Source organism: Saccostrea echinata, unplaced genomic scaffold (genome assembly GCF_033153115.1).
Source record: "Saccostrea echinata isolate AGI-Se365-2 ecotype Australia unplaced genomic scaffold, CSIRO_AGI_Sech_v1 ptg000009l, whole genome shotgun sequence".
Taxonomy (NCBI): Eukaryota; Metazoa; Mollusca; class Bivalvia; order Ostreida; family Ostreidae; genus Saccostrea; species Saccostrea echinata.
In genome coordinates this window covers 3784970-3802936 of record NW_026889758.1, presented here as the reverse complement: position 1 = coordinate 3802936, position 17967 = coordinate 3784970, and the positions used below count along the sequence as shown (strand labels likewise).

Genomic DNA, 17967 nt, shown 5'->3' with positions numbered 1-17967 from the left:
AGTACATTTGTTTGTTCAACAGAGATTATCAGACAGACCCATCTACCATTCAGGCAAGCTGGGATGTGTCTGGAGACCCTTGTCCAGTTGTTCAGTATGACTGGGCGATTAGGAGGCTGGATGGACTAGAAATATCAAGCTATTTAAATATGGGATGTGAGTTACTAAGTTTGAATCTGGTTTTCATTAAACAAATTTATCTTAATGATTTTAACAATATATGCCTTATTATCTAATTTTCAGTGAAAACATTTGGTTTGATTGATGGACTACACTTAAAAAATAAAGAAACTTACATAAATTTTGTTCGAGTCAGAAATGCAATAGGATACCAGTATGAACTCCGATCAACTGGGGTAACTATTGAAGACACCCCACTTCTGCCTGGTAAAGTGTATGATGGAGATATTGATGGATTTGACCTCAATTATCTCCCTTTAAAAACCAGAGTCTCAGCAAACTGGAATGGATTTGGTCTTCCATCAAATGCTATTGTACAAGTAGATGTGGAAAGTGGTGAGTTAGTTCATAGCTTATCTGAAATAATACCTTAATGCCTCAAGTAAACTGTTTTTATCAAAGTTTGTCTTCAATCTCTTGTCTAATTTTTGATCGTCTTGATCGAGTGTTTCATTTTATGAATTCACAAATATTATAGGCAAGTTTCATCCAAACTCTCCAAAGAACATCTTTTTGCCTTCATCCAGAACTTCCTGTTGGGGTTATAAATGTAGAATAAAGACTAGAGACTTCCGAATTTTCCATTCTGAGATCTCTGATTTAGCATACACTACAACCCTAACCGGAAGTTCTTGTATCCCGTCTTGAGTCTTAAAATGTATCGAGGTAATTTTCGAGGCATAAATGAAGAGGCTCGACCAGAGGTGTCTGACATTATTTATTTGACAAGAAAAAAGTCTCTCAAAGTGACATGTCATTTTAAAGTAGGTTAATGATTGATATATTAACAAAATAGGAGGTTGAAGTGGGGGTGCCTGAAATTGAGTTAGGTACCTTGTGGAAAGAAAAAGAAGGGGGTGCTGGATTTGACCTACATTTTCCAGATAAAATTTTTGGAGCAGACTCAATCTAACGTAACAGAAGCCCTTTCTGGACCAAACTTGCATGGAATATGCATTTAGGGATGCACACTATCATACTTGCTTAGGATGCTGGATCTGACCTAAGCTTTCCAGATGAGTGAACAGGTTAAAGCTTTAAAGCAAATCCATTTTATGTAATGAAAAGGCCTACCTGGACAAACGTATATGGATGCAGATGTACATATCAAGGGATGCACACTGACAGACTTGCTTTGTATGCTGGATATACCTGCATTTTCTGGATAAGTGACCAGTTTAAAGATTTTAAAACAAGTCCATTCCCAAGTAACTACAAGTCCTACCTGGACCAAAATTTCATAAATGTTGTATCTAGGGATGCACACTACTAGATTATTATACCCCCACTCTGAAGGATGGGGGGTTTACTGTTTTACCCTTGTGTGTCTGTCCGTATCAAATTTTTGTCACAGTTTTCTCAGCAACTACTCATTACAGATGCTTGAAATTTTAGCACATTCTTTGTTAGGCATGCCATATGGTGGGGTTTATTTTTGTACAAATCTGATGTCTACTTCCTGTTTATCTATTCGTCTAACCGTACCATATATAACAAATTTTTGTTACAGTTTTCTCAGCAACTACTCGTCATAGATGCTTGAAATATTAGCACACTCTTTGTTTAGGCATGCCATATGATGGGATTCATTTTTTTTTACGAAAACCAGTGTCAACTTCCTGTTTATCCATGCGTCTGTCCGAACCAAATTTGTGTTGCAATTTATTCAGGAACTACTCAAGGCAGATGCTTGAAATTTAAGCACACTCTTTGTTTTGACATGCCATATGGTGGGATTCATGAGAGCATATATTCACATCAGAGAGGGTGTATTACTACTGAGCATGGGCTCACAGACTTCTTGTTAGTTTAGTGTTGGACTTTGCCTTATTTAAAGATATAACATTTGTGGAGGTTAGCTCTGTAATTTTCACTTACCTATGTTTATTTTTAAAATGACCACATAGATTATACTTTTTATAATTTTAATCACATTTCAGAGGCATTCATTGTCTTCTTATTCTGGTTTTAAAAGGTAACCCAGGACTTCAAATAGACAAACTAGAGATAAATCAACAAGATAAAAGTCAACAGGTGGCTTATTACTTAGTTGCTCTTGGAACAGACAGGCGCTTCAACAAAACACGTGACAACGTGGTACCATACCTAAACGTGGGGACAAATACTTCAGTTACATTTTATGATTTGGATCTTTCTCTTGGAGATGCAGTTTACTACTTTTCAGTATATGCTGTCAGCAAGTCATTTTCTAAGACACTGGTAACATCCAATGGGTTCTATGTTGGCTATGATGGAGGAGTAACTGGTAGGTTAATTATGTTTAGTAGATGGAATAAACATAGCTTGAATAACATCAAACCACACACCATAAATATAGGATCTTCCATGGTTTTTGGTTGGTTATGAATTTTTATCCAAAGAGTCGGGTGTTTTTATCCCTGAGCCTTGGCTATTTCATGTCTTACACTGTTTTATATGTGTAAATCCACAAATTAGACTTGATTAGATTAGATTTATGCAAAAACCCATTGTGACATCACAACGGTGAATATGAAAACGATATCCTATGAGTTACATCTTCTGTTTAAAGGAGTAAATGCGATAAAACATATTTATTATTTTATAAAACTTTAAAATGCTGCTTGCTAGAATGGGTATCTTCTCTTAACCTTAGATAACTGCTCAGGAAGATGATTCACATTTATGAAGTCATAGTATAGGGTGCATTATTATTGTTTATTGTTTTTTTTATAAATATTTATGCATATTTACAAGATTCACATTTCAGACCTTAAGATTAAAAGTAAACCACATTGGTTTCCTCCTGTAACTTTCAAAGTACATGTATTTCATACTATCTAAACAAAGGAAATGGATTCATGGCAAAAATTTAAAAACTAAAAGTTTAGGAGTCCTTTGATCTAAATCTGTGTTAATATATATTTTTATATTGTGTTAATACACTAAGAGAGATAACTCTTGGTGGGGAACTCTTCTGTGTGTAGAGATTGTTTTGGTGAGGTGGTTGTTTATGTGACTGAGGTCAAGTGATGATAATAAAGTGCTTTGTGGATTCAGTCAGTGTTACTCCAAAAATAGAGATTAACAAGTGGTAGCAGAGCGTAAAATCAACCCCAGTGTCGAGTGAAAGGCAGTGAACTGTGTCAGAAGAAGTATAAACAGGGTGAGTCTGGGGGAAAAAAAAAGGAGGGAAACAGTGAATCCAATATGGCGACCAAGATCAATCCACCAGTGTTCAAATCCAAATCTAAGCCTTATGAACTATACAGACATGAGTTATTGGCTTGGAGTGAAATAACAGAACTTGCAAAAGAGAAGAAAGGCATTGCTGTTGCACTTACACTTCCAGAGGAAGATGACAGTAAGATTCGTGAGAAAGTTTTTGACCAAATCAAGCTTGAAGATTTAAAAAAGGAAACAGGTTTTAAAACCCTTCTTGACTTTCTTGATAAACACCTTGCTAAAGATGACCTAGCAGACAGTTTGGAAAAGTTCGAGGAATTTGAGGACCTTAATAGAAGTGAAGGACAATCAATGAATGAGTTCATAGCAATATTTGACAGTAAGTACAGAAAAATTGAGAAAAAGAAAATGACACTTCCTTCAGAAATATTAGCTTTTAAACTTTTGAGAAAAGCAAACATCACAAAAGAGCAAAAAATGTTAGTTTTGACTGGAATGAATTATGAAAATAAGGCCACATTATATGAAGAAGCAAAGAAGTCGTTAAAAAAGTTCATGGGTGAAGGAGGACATACACAGTGTGACAACAAGAGTATAAAACTCAGAACCAGCATTTTTAGCAGAAAATGAAGACGTATTATTGGCTGCGGGCTATGTACGAAGAGGTGGCAATTATGGATATCGGCGAGGTGGGCGCTTTAACTACAGTAGCGGTGGTGGCAGAGGTTCAGGATTTTTCTCATCACAGCGTGGGACTAAAAATCTCAACCCACAAGGTGCAGATGGAAACATTATGACATGCAGATCTTGTGGATCATTCAGGCATCTCGTGGCAAAATGTCCAGACAGTTGGGAAAACATATCTAAAGTACACATAACAGAGGAAGAGTCGTTAACAGAGCATGCAGTTTTGTTTACGGGATACCATAAAAATGAAATCAGCCAACTTGGGACAGAAGCACGAAACTGTGCAGTACTTGATAGTGCATGCAGCAGCACCGTATGTGGAAAAACATGGCTACAAAGTTACCTTAGCTCACTGAAGGAAAGTGATCGTGGGAAAGTCTTAATTGAGACGCGAGGGGCATAAAGTCTTCAAATTTGGTGGTGGAACAAGATTGAAATCTGAAGGAGAATATGAATTACCAGTCAGTATGGTTGGTAAACCTGTTACAGTCAAAACAGATGTGGTTGATTCTGACATCCCTTTACTGCTTTCCAGAACTGCAATGAAAAAAGCAGGGGTAAAACTGGATTTGGAGAAGGATACTGCTGTCATTATGGGACAAGATGTGGCACTTAATTTAACTACATCTGGCCATTATTGTATACCAATTGACAAATCAGAGACTGTACCTATAGAAGAGGTGAACTCAGTTCAGCTTGAAGAATTGGAGCCTGAAAAACTCAAGTCTGCTCTTTTGAAACTTCATCGGCAGTTTGCACACCCCCCGAAAAAGAGACTTGTGGCTTTGTTACAAGATGCAGGAGTATGGAAGGAAGAGTTTGAGGAACACCTGTTGGAAATAGAACAAAAATGTGACCTTTGTAAAGCATACGCAAAGACACCACCAAGACCGGTAGTAGCAATGCCAATGGCAAAGGAATTCAATGAGAAAGTTGCGATGGACCTCAAACAGTATAAGGGTCGCTGGATATTACACATGATAGACATGTGGTCTAGATATACAGTCTCTGTCTTCATACAGCGAAAGAAGCCAAAAGATGTCATTGATGCTATGATGAAAAACTGGGTTGGAGTTTTTGGAGTAATGGGAGCCTTGATGACTGACAATGGTGGAGAATTTAGTTCAGATGAAATGCGAGAAATAGCATCTATTCTCAACATTCGTTTATGCACAACAGCAGGAATGAGCCCTTTTCAAAATGGACTTTGTGGACGTGTTCATGCTATAACAGATATGATGCTGCTCAAACTTGAAGCTGAAAACAAAGCTGTTAATATTGAAACACTTCTTGCATGGGCAAATATGGCAAGAAACTCATTACAGATGTGGAATGGTTTTAGCAGCCATCAGTTAATATTTGGACAGAATCCAAATTTGCCAAACGTCATGAAAGCAGATTTGCCTGCCCTGGAAGGAAGTACAAGTTCTGAGACACTGGCTAGGCATTTGAACACCCTGCATGAAGCAAGACGTGCCTTTATTCAAAGTGAAGCAGATGAAAGAATACGAAGAGCACTGCGTTTCAAAGTTAGAGCAGCAGAAGTAACATACGACAATGGTGATTTGGTGTTTTACAAAAGAGAGGGTCGAGAGCGCTGGTTAGGACCTGGAAAGGTGGTATTTCAAGACGGAAAAGTTGTGTTTGTGAGGCATGGGGGTGTCTTTGTGAGAGTATCCCCTAACAGACTGTGCAAAATTACACAAGATCAGACAGAAATGAATCTGAGTGAAGACAGTTTAGAGAAACCGTGTGAAAATAAAAACAGTGAGGATGTTGCTATGAGAACAAAGACTGACTTTCCAAGTACTGTTTCAGAAACACTTAGTCAGGCACCAGAGCAACTTAACCAGGAAGTAGCTATAGATCCACGACCTGACCAGAGACAGCGACCAAAGAAACATGACAGGATCAAGTACAAGCTACCAAACTCAGAGGAATGGACTGAGGCAACAGTACTGGGAAGAGCTGGAAAAGCGACAGGAAGGTACCCTTCTTGGTATAATGTTAGAAACAGTGTTGAAAATGAAGATAAAAGTCTTGATCTAGATATTGTGGAGTGGAAAACTGTCAACCCAGAAGAAGCAAACTTAGCCCACTTCGACACATACAGTGAAGCGTCTCATGGTACCAGTGATATGTTTATTGAAAATGCCAAACAAACAGAACTAGACAAACTGCGTCATTTCAACACATATGATGAAGTAGAGGACCATGGACAGAATACAAATCAACCAGATGGGTAATAACTGGCAAAGACAGTAATACAAGAGCTAGGTTAGTTGCATGAGGGTTTGAGGAACATTCTTTTATTCCTTCAGATAGTCCAACAATAGGTAAAGGGGCTATCAGGACATTTCTCACTGTGGCAGCTAGCAAAAGATGGATAGTAAAAACTACAGACATAAAGTCTGCATTTCTGCAAGGGAATACAATACAAAGGGAAGTGTTCATTAAACCTCCCTATGAAAGTAACACACCAGTTGGTTTTATATGGAAGCTAAAGCATGGACTATACGGCTTAAAAGATGGTGCTCGTCAGTTTTACATGAGTGTGCGAGATGAGCTGCTTAAACTAGGATGCAGTCAATCAAAAATGGACCCTGCTATGTTCACTAAAGAAAATGGAAAAATTCTGATAGGGATGGTATGCTGTCATGTTGATGATTTTCTACATGCCGGAGAAAGGGAATTTGAGGATTTGTTGTGTAAACTAAAACAGAGATTTCTAGCTGGTAAAGTTGAGGAACAAGATTTTCATTACATTGGATTCCACATAAAACAGAATGAAAATGGTATTACTGTAGATCACTCAAAGTTTATGGAGAAATTGGATCACCCCCACCTTGATCCTAAAAGAGCAATGCAGAAACATGAACAACTTACTATGGAAGAACAAACTTTATATCGTAAATTAATCGGACAACTCAATTGGGCAGTGCAAGGTTCACGACCAGATTTAGCATTTGAATTAGTTGATCTAAGTACAAAATTGAAAACTGCAACAGTGGCAGACATACTAAGAGCTATAAAAGCTATTGGGAAACTGAAAGACATAATACCAATCCAAATTTTCCCTTCTCTACATGGGTCAGCTGAAAAAGACTGGGAGATTTTTGTTTTCTCGGATGCAGCGCTGGCAAATATAAACGAGGGGAAAGGAAGTACTGGAGGTCAAATTTTGTGGTTCAAAGACCGCGTTGGAAACTGTTGTCCTATTCATTGGCAGGCCAACAAAATAAAGAGAGTTGTTCGTTCAACAATTGCGGCAGAAGCTTTAAGTTTGCAAGAGGGCCTTGAGTCTGCATTGTATTACAGGAAAATGCTAGAGGAGATCTGTACATTGGAAGCAGATAAAATACCAATTACAGCATTCATTGAGAACAAAAGTGTTTTTGAGGCATTACAGTCTACAAGAATGGTGGATGACAAGCGCCTTCGAATTGACATAGCAGCAATTAGTGAAATAAAGAATAACAGTAATGTACATGTGAAATGGTGTCCAGGAAAAGTGCAGCTAGCCAATTGTATGACCAAGCGTGGAGCAAATGGAATGGAGCTGCTTAAAATTCTACAGACGGGGAAGTTACCAGAAGAATTCGTATGAATTTTTGTGATAGACATTGTATGTTCAAATGCATCTCTATATGTAAAGGGGCAGAATAATCCCCTGATGTCCTGAGGATAGTCTAATCCAATGAAGGTCATCACTGTCAAAGTAATTACATGTAAATATGAACAAAACATATTCATTGATAGGTAAAATTTCTTTAGTAACTTCTTTATCAAATTTTGTTAAAAAAAAAAAAAAAAAAAAAAAAAAGGAAATTGTAATTAATGTTAATATATATTTTTATATTGTGTTAATACACTAAGAGAGATAACTCTTGGTGGGGAACTCTTCTGTGTGTAGAGATTGTTTTGGTGAGGTGGTTGTTTATGTGACTGAGGTCAAGTGATGATAATAAAGTGCTTTGTGGATTCAGTCAGTGTTACTCCAAAAATAGAGATTAACAATCTGAATGCTATAAAATGCAAAAATCTTGAGGGTAATTCAATGTAAAATGTTCAAATCATGGCCTCCAGGGGTAGGGTGGGGCCACAACAGGGAATCAGAGTTTTACATTGAAATAAGGTATAAAGGACAAAACTTTAAAGTCTTCTCAAGAACCAATGGGCCAGAAGAGCTGAAACGAGAGTCAAAGCTTCTTGAGGTAGTATAACTGTGTAAATTTTAAATTACTCAAATGCCCCCCCCCCCCCCCCCCCGGGGTAGAGTGGGGCCACAATAGGGAATCAGAGCACAATAGGGATTACTTAGGGATAAATCTTTAAAATTTTATACTCAAGAACAGCAAAGCTATGATTAATTATATTAATTTGGTAGCATCCTCTGCTCATATTGTTTCATTTTTGCTCTAATCATAACCTCTGTGTATATGGTGGGGTCTCAAAAGACGATAAAAATTTTACATAGGAATACATGTATATTGGGAAGAAAATCTGATGCATAACAATAGGGCCAATCAATGAGGCTCAGGTGAGCATTGCGGCCCTTGGTCCTCTCGCTGCTTTATATTCATGCACTGGCAAAGTTGTGTTTGGCTGTTTTTTTTTTTTTTGATGATTTCCCAGTTTATTTATAAACGGACATCAAAAAATCTTAAAGGATCAGTGATGTTACTCTCTGATGTACAATAGTTTTAACCCTAGGTTTTACACATAAATATTGATGTTACTGACATCTCTTTGTAAATATGATCAAGATTCATAAAGATATAGGTGTACATACAGTTAAATTGACAAGTGTACACTACAAATGCATCATTTAACTTTTGAACATCTTTGTTTTCAAGCTGGAATCGTAACCATTCCTACTCTGTATATATCATCCCAGGACACCTTAGAGGTCCAGTATGAAGGATTCTCATCTAGACTTGGAATACTGATGTATTACATAGCCATCTCAAACACGACAGATGCCAATCTTACCAACTGCAAGGAATTTGTGAGAATCTGAAATATCTATTTTACCAAATGCTCAGATGTTACTTTATTAATGGTGCTTTAGTGGAAGTGCAGGGAGGAGATGAAATATTTTTTTTTTAATTTTAAATTTTTATGATCTAGTTATAGTTAATATTTTAAACAAAAAATTTGTAAAAGGTACCCTTTAAATAACATACTACCGTTTTAAAAAAATATCATGTATTCATAGATTTCAGACCATGGCATTCCTGATTCTGAAAGGCAGATTTTGTTTTCCGAGATGGATGTTAGAAATGTGGGGAAAAATACTTACGAAAAAGTAAACATTCATTTGCAACATGGAAAGACTTACTATGTCTGGGTAATAGGTATGTGTTTTGTCTATGCATATTATCGTATTATTACTATAGAGACCATTGGCCATAATAATCACTGGAGTCTTGTTTCTCTTCCTGAAATATAGATACAGTGAAACCTCTCTTATCCGACATGTTGCGGGAAATAAAATCAATGTCGGATTAGGCAGTGTGTGGGATTATCCAGTGTTGAATATTTCCAAGCATTATCATTAGTGTCAGATGACTTCATCCAAAAAAAAATCAATAGGTTTAGAGTACACGTATATTTAATTGTCAAAGTGTTTGCATAATTGTGTGTTTCTTTGTTGTATAAAATATACCTGATTAGCATTTCTTTGAGAAGCAGTGTTTGAGATATAGAATTAGTAACATTCGATGATTTTTTTTCATGGACAAAACGGATGGAACTGCAGATCGCTTCGCGATGTTGGAATTTAATTTTTACTTATTGACAATACAGTCGATAAAAGTAAATATTTCGTCTATCTTCTCTACACAGTGGAATTTTTTTTTTTCAACATATTTTCGCCATTGTTTATTTCTCAACATAGACTGTGCTATTAATACTGTCACACGACTTTTTATACAAACGGGATTTAACTCTAAAACGTGATTGCGATTGAATTTTAATCAAACAGACGTAATATTTTAAAATTTAATGGACAACTTAAAGCGGTATTTTTTGCTTCCAGCAAATCTTTTATGTGTACAGCCTCGCTTTATTCAGGGTATATTAACCCGGAAATGAAATGTTTTCCATTAGACAAAATGCTGCCTTCAAATTGTGTACACGTTACACAGTAGTTCGCCTTCCTCATTTTTTATTTTCATTACATGGCTTCACGAAGGACTCTGACTGCATATTTGATTTTAATTTCAAACTAAAAATCTTATTTATTCTGTAAGCTAAAGGCGATCTAAATGGCATGTACTTTTTTTATTTTCTGTTGCATGGATGTTATTTTGTCAATGCGAGAATAAAATTGATAACTACAAAGAGAAATTATTGCCTAATTTTTAATTTCAAAAACTGTTCATTTAATGCTTAGATAACGCTTTCAAACTCGTGCGTGTAATTAACTTCTCTCTAAGAAGACCAATCTTGTGACCAAACGGGACATTCATGTTACCTGGTCAGCAGCTAATTACGGTACACCATTGTAATTATGTCAGATTACTCAGGTGAAATCATAAAGTAATTATCTAGGTTTGTTAACAAAAAAGCGCCGGAATTCGGAATGTACAGTGGTCGGAATATACAGTGTTTTATTCTATATAAATTATAAAGAATTTTTAGCTCACCTGAGCCGAAGGCTCAAGTGAGCTTTTCTGATTGAAATTTGTCTGTTGTCTCTCATCGTTGTCGTAAACTTTTCACATTTTCATCTTTTTCTCAAGAACCACTGGGCCAATTTCAACCAAACTTGCCACAAAGTATCCTTGGGTAAAGGGAATTCAAATTTGTTCAAATGAAGGGCCACGCCTTCTTCCAAGGGGAGATAATTATGAATTCATGAAATATTAATGGCATCATTTAAAAATCTTCTTCTCAAAAACAACTGTGCTTGAAAATATGAAACTTATATGGAAGCATCCTCAGGTAGTGTAGATTCAAGTTTGTTCAAATCATGACCCCCGAGGGTAGGATGGGGCCACAATGGGCACTTAAATTTTTACATAGGAATACATAAGAAAAAATCTTTAAAAATCTTCTTCTTAAGAACAGCAAAGCCATGATTGGCCATATTTATATGGAAACATCCTCAGGTAGTGTAGATTCAAGTCTGTTCCAATCATGACCCTGGGGGTAGGGTGGGGCCACAATGGGCGATCAAAGTTTTACATAGGAAAACATAGGAAAAATCTTCTTCTTAAGAACAGCAAAGCCATGATTGGTCATATTTATATGGAAGCATCCTCAGGTAGATTCAAATTTGTTCCAATCATGACCCCCGGGGGTAGGGCGGGACCACAATGGGCGATCAAAGTTAAACATAGGAAAAATCTTTAAAAATCTTCTTCTCAAGAACAGCAAAGCCATGATTGGCATATTTATAAGGAAGCATCCTCAGGTAGTGTAGATTCAAGTTTGTTCAAATCATGACCCCCGGGGGTAGGGTGGGGCCACAATGGGCGATCAAAGTTTTACATGAGTAGTCATATTTAAATGGGAGCATCATCAGGTAATGTAGATTCAAATTTGTACAAGTCATGATCCCCAGGAGAATAGAGGGGCCATAACAGGGGATCATACAAAGGATATATCAATCAAAATTTTCTTCTTAATAACAGCAAAGCCATTATTTGTCATATTAATTCAAAAGCATCCCTATGAAGTTTAGATTCAAGTTAGTTCAAATTAACACTCCATCCCTCCCCCCCCCCCCCCCCCCCCCGAACCAATTTTATATGTAAACTTTTCAGGACTCAGAGTGCTCAGGTGAGTGATGTGGCCCCTGGGCCTCTTGTTTGGGAATAAAATATGAGGTTGGAAAGTCCAGTGTGCAGGATTGCACAGTTGTTGGATTGGACAGTGGGCACTGTATATATAATTTTTTTAAAACTTGAAAACTCATCAGTTATACATGTACTACTTCTCTATTTATAGGTACAGACAAGTCTGGAGAATGTGCTATGTCCAATACTAAGTTTACTGTGGACATAACCAAGCCATTGGATGGCATTGTAAAGACAGGTCCATGGTATAATATGGTAATTTGGACAATATTATATGTATATCATGTTTTTTTTAATGTCACTTAAGATGCATAGTCACAAATTTTGAAAGCTTACACTTTTTTAAAGACATTTTGTGCCTAATTTTGTTTTAACTCATTTGAATTTAAATCTTTTCCACATTAATAGATGCCTTGAACATTGTTACAAAAATTCTGTTTATCTCATTAATTTCAGCCTGTTGCATACTTAACACATAACAGTACTGTAACTGTTCAGTGGGAAAAGTTTGAAGATCCTGAGTCTGGAATATGTCACTATGAAGTATATCTATGGAAAAATACCTCTTGTAATGTGACCAGCACAGAACAGATAGTAAATGACTGGATACATCTATCAAAGATATACACATCTTACCAGTTTATTGATCTCAATTTACAGGTATGCCTACTTTGAGGACTTAAATGAAAATGTGCAAGAAGAGTAATTTTGAGTATATCTATATATAAGGAATAATACGAGGGTTGACCAGTAAAATCGTGGACAAGAAGTCTGGAGTTAAAAAATAATTAACATTGCTTTCTAAAAATTTTCCGTACTCTTTAGTACATTTTTAGCTCTACTGGTCAGAGACCAGAAGAGCTTATGCGATAGTAAGGTGTCTGTCGTCTGTCTGTCTGTCCGTCTGTCTGTAAACAATTTTTCAAAACGCTACTCCTCCTACAGTTTTGGTCCAATTTCAATATAACTTGGCACACAAGTAGACTACACTAAGATACATAATTTAGTGCATTGGTTTTTTATTTCGATGGACGGTGTTGCCATGGTTACTAAAAATAGAAATTTCTGTGAAATTCCTTTAAAACACTACTCCTGCTACAGTTTTAGTCTGATTTCAATATAACTTGGCACACAAGTAGACTACATCAAGATACATAATTTAGTGCATCGGTTTTTGATTTCGATGGACGGTGTTGCCATGGTTACTAAAAATAGAAATTTCTGTGAAATTCCTTTAAAACGCTACTCCTCCTACAGTTTTGGTCTGATTTCAATATAACTTGGCACACAAGTAGACTACACTAAGATACATAATTTAGTGCATCGGTTTTTGATTTCGATGGACGGTGTTGCCATGGTTACTAAAATTAGAAATTTCTGTGAAATTCTTTTAAAACACTACTCCTCCTACAGTTTTGGTCTGATTTCAATATAACTTGGCATACAAGTAGACTACACTTAGATACATAATTTACTTTATCGTTTTTCGATTTCGATGAATGGTGTTGCCATGGTTACTAAAAATAGAAATTTCTGTGAAAGTACTTTAAAACGCTACTCCTGCTACAGTTTTAGTCTGCATTTAATATAATTAGGCATACAAGAAAACTATACTAAGATACATTATTTAATGCATTGGTTTTTGAATTCAATGAACAGTGTTGCCATGGTTACTTAAAATAGAAATTTTTGTGAAATTCCCGTAAAACGTTACTCCTCCTACAGTTTTGGTCTGATTTTAATTTAATTTGGCACACAATTAGAATACACTACGATACATAATATGTATTTCCGTTTTGTTTATTTCGGTGAATGGTGTTGTCATGGTTACTAAAAATAGAAATTTCTGTAAAATACTTTCAAAACGCTACTCCTCCTACAGTTTTCATTTGATTTCAATATAACTTGGCACAGAAGTAGACTACATTAAGATACATAATTCTATTTATTGCTGCATGTTGCAAAGTTTCAAATCCAAGTGCTACTTTTCTTTTATTATATGTACAGACCAGTAGAGCTACAGTCTCATCAGAGACTTCTGGTTCATCAATAAAATAACAAATTTTTGAGGAGTTATATGCTCAAATAAACAAAATATGGGGTTTTATATAATGTGTGGTATTGGCTTACAGTGCACTGATGATAACATCAAAATCTCTGAAGCAGCTTCACATTTTATCTTTTAAAAAAATTTTTGGAAAAGTCCCACTTTAATTTCTGGACCAGCAATTTTACTGACGCACACACTTGAGTTCCCCTTTCTTGCTCCAGAAACGGTCAAGGGACCAATCTTACACACTTGGGGCCTTATGAAAAAGTGTGAAAGTAAGTAATTGAAGGTACTCTCACTTTCCCTGCTTATTTATCCAGTCTTTCTTTGACGGTCTGAAATAATAGCGTGTTTCATCATTGCCAATAGCTGATTTTCTGTTTGTTTTGTTCTATTGGGGGACTTGATCAAGAAGCTCCTGTTTAGAAAAAAATTGCCCATACTACTTGTATTCTAACGTATTAGGGATATTTTTTTTATTTTTTTTTTTTTTATTCTGCAATCATTCAAAGCCCCTTAGGACGTCATTACTCAATCAACATATAACTGAATTGCTCTCCAGTGCACCGTAGCGTCATCAAATGTCGCCATCTTTTGTGTGCTGCATTTACCAATTTCCAATTTTAAAGTCTCAGAAAACTGCAAAAATTAAGCAAATTCCTTGAAATTTTCCAAATGACGACATGATAGATAGGGAATTAAAAATAATTTAATTTTTACCCCAACCTGATCTATTTAAGGGTCCTCCACACACCCCCAGCTTATGTTCTCATATTATGGAGCATTACTTGTAACAAGCATATCAGCCTTTAAAAACTGGCCAGGAATAGTAATATAATTTATACTGATTTTAAAAAAAAATAATTTCATAAGATTCAAGATATTTTTCCCATGAAGTTTTCACACGTAGCACAACAAATCTCGATTTTTCCTATCATATATTATTCAGCTCACAAAATAACCACAAAAACTGAATTCTATCGGTATACATATTTTTTTAAGAAATTAATTTAAGTTATAAAAAATAAATAAAACTCATTTTCTCCAAAATGCATCTAGAAAAAATTAAAGAAGACTCCTGAGAGTAAAGAAGAAACATTAATGAATTAAATTACAAGAAATTGAACTAGAAACTCATTGCGAGCAATGAGAGGTCTTCCGTCCGATTCTGAAAATAAAAACGAAAATTCAAGCTGAAAAAGTGATAAAAGAAATTCAGACACTCTGGAGGTTTAACCCTAATCGTCAGCGTGAAAACCCAAAGTGCTAACCATTAACCATTCACTTTTATACATCACTTCCTTTCACGACCGGAAGTAACAACGATGCAAGATTTTCTCACAATTCAAATAAACTGATGACTGAATATCAGTCCTGAAGTTTTAGTCCTCAGTCGTTTACTGTTGCCGAACAATATTGTGGGAGCAAATTCTAATTTTGAGAACAGGTAAACACACAACCGGAAGTGAATTTTATAAAAATCTCAGACTTTTCTCTAGACATTTGCAGTATCTACAACATGCATAAAATCATTTCAGGTACTTTATCGATAAGCGATATTTATGAGAAAGTTAAATATAAGAATAACGTAGTTTATCTCCTAAAACCGGAAGTTGACGTTTTTGTTTCCGGTGGAATCTAACATATTTCAAAACAGCAAAAGAGATGCAATAAAGTCATGTAAGTTTTAATTTAAAAAAGAAAAGTTAAATTTTTTTGATTTATTTGAACACTTCCTGTGAGAAGCGGAAGTGACGACTGACGCGTTTAACCCAAATGGTTTCACCTACCCCTCAACGTCCAATACTCTTAAAATTTTGGTGTTTTAATCTTTTACCTGTTTCTGAGATCTCGCTCAGACTTCTCATTTTGAGGACAGGAAAACACGCGACCGGAAGTGAATTTTTGAAAAAATATTTAAGGTTACTCTAGACATTTGCACTCTGAATAGCACATTTAAAATTCATTTCAAATACTTTATCTATAAAGAATATTTATGGGAAATTAAAAAACTCAAATTATTTAGTTTTTCTCTTCTAACCGGAAGTTGTCGTGTTTGTTTCCGGTGGGACGAACATCTTTCGAATCTGCGAAAAAGATGCAATAAAGTGGTGCAATTTTCAATTAAAAAAAGAAAAGTTGAAATTTTCGATTTCTTTGATCACTTCCTGTGACGACCGGAAGTGTCGACTGACGCTCTTAACCCAAATGGTTTTGCCTACATCTTAAGGTCTGTTGCTCATAAAAGTTTGGTGTCATAATCTCTTACCGTTTCCGAGATCTTGCTCACACAACTTCTCATTTTGAGGACAGGAAAACACGCGACCGGAAGTGAATTTTACAAAGATATTTGACGTTACTCTAGAAATTTGTAGTCTGAATAACATAATTAAAATTCATTTCAAATACTTTATCTACAAAAGATATTAATGGGAAAGAAAAATATTCAAATTATGTAGTTTTTAGCTCACCTGAGCCGAAGGCTCAAGTGAGCTTTTCTGATCACATTTTGTCTGTAGTCCGTCTGTCCGTCTGTCTGTCTGTCTGTCTGTCCGTCCGTCCGTCTGTAAACTTTTCACATTTTCGACTTCTTCTCAAGAACCACTGGGCCAATTTCAACCAAACTTGCCACAAAGTATCCTTGGGTGAAGGGGATTCAAGTTTGTTCAAATGAAGGGCCACGCCCTCTTTCAAGGGGAGATAATGAAGAAATAGTGAAAAATTAGTAGCATCTTTTAAAATCTTCTTCTCAAGAACCACAAAGCCAGGGAAGATGAAACTCATGTGGAAGCATCCTCAGGTAGTGTAGATTCAAATTTGTTCAAATCATGACCCCCGGGGGTAAAGCGGGGCCACAGTGGAGGATCAAAGTTTTACATAGAAATATATAGGAAAAACCTTTAAAAATCTTCTTCTCAAGAACAGCAAAGCCATGATGAGTCATATTTATATGGAAGCATCCTCAGGTAGTGTAGATTCAAGTTTGTTCAAATCATGACCCCTGGGGGTAGGGCGGGGCCACAATGGAGGATCAAAGTTTTACATAGAAATATATAGGAAAAATCTTTAAAAATCTTCTTCTCAAGAACAGCAAAGCCATGATGAGTCATATTTATTTGGAAGCATCCTCAGGTAGTGTAGATTCAAATTTGTTCAAATCATGACCCCCGGGGGTAGGGCGGGGCCACAATGGAGGATCAAAGTTTTACATAGAAATATATAGGAAAAACCTTTAAAAATCTTCTTCTCAATAACAGCAAAGCCCTAATTGGTCATATTTATTTGGCAGCATCCTCAGGTAGTGTAGATTCAAATTTGTCCAAATCATGACCCCTGGGGGTAGGGCGGGGCCACAATGGAGGATCAAAGTTTTACATAGAAATATATAGGAAAAATCTTTAAAAAGTCTTCCTCTCAATAACAGCAAATCCCTAATTGGTCATATTTATATGAAAGCATCCTCAGGTAGTGAAGATTCAAGTTTGTTCAAATCATGACCCCCCCCCCCCCCCCCCGGGGTAGGGCGGGGCCACAATGGAGGAACAAAGTTTTACATAGAAATATATAGGAAAAATCTTTAAATATCTTCTTCTCAGGAACAGCAAAGCCCTGATTGATCATATTTATGTGGAAGTGTCCTCAGGTAGAAGTTTGTTCAAATCATGACCCACTGGGGTAGGGTGGGGCCATAATGGAGGATAAAAGTCTGAAATAGAAATATATAGGAAGATATGTTCTGATGAAGAACTGCAAAGCCATGATTAGTCATTTTGATATGGAAGCATCCTCAGGTAGTGTAGATTCAAGTTTGTTAAAATGATGACCCCAGGGGATAGGGATGGGCCATAATGGGGGATCGAAAATTTTACATAGGAACATATAGGAAAATTTCTTCTTCTCAAGGACTGAAAATCATGTTTAGTCATTTTGATATGGAAGCATCCTCAGGTAGTGTTAATTCTTTTGTTCAAATGATGACCCCTGAGGGTAGGGTGGGGCCCAATAAGGGGATCGAAAGTTTTACAAAGGAACATATAGAAAAAAATTTCTTCTCAAGAACAGAAAAGCTATGTTTAGTCA

At 36.1% G+C, this 17967-nt stretch overlaps 1 protein-coding gene across 1 annotated transcript in view; it reads left to right on the top strand.

The window, feature by feature from the left end:
- The window catches only part of LOC133181486 (uncharacterized), a 344223-nt gene that overhangs the window by 286715 nt on the left and 39541 nt on the right, over window positions 1-17967 (top strand). The window contains 7 exon segments of the mRNA XM_061315978.1: window positions 23-156; window positions 244-516; window positions 2156-2446; window positions 8889-9040; window positions 9251-9389; window positions 11989-12092; window positions 12294-12497. Coding sequence (XP_061171962.1) covers window positions 23-156; window positions 244-516; window positions 2156-2446; window positions 8889-9040; window positions 9251-9389; window positions 11989-12092; window positions 12294-12497 — 1297 coding nt within the window.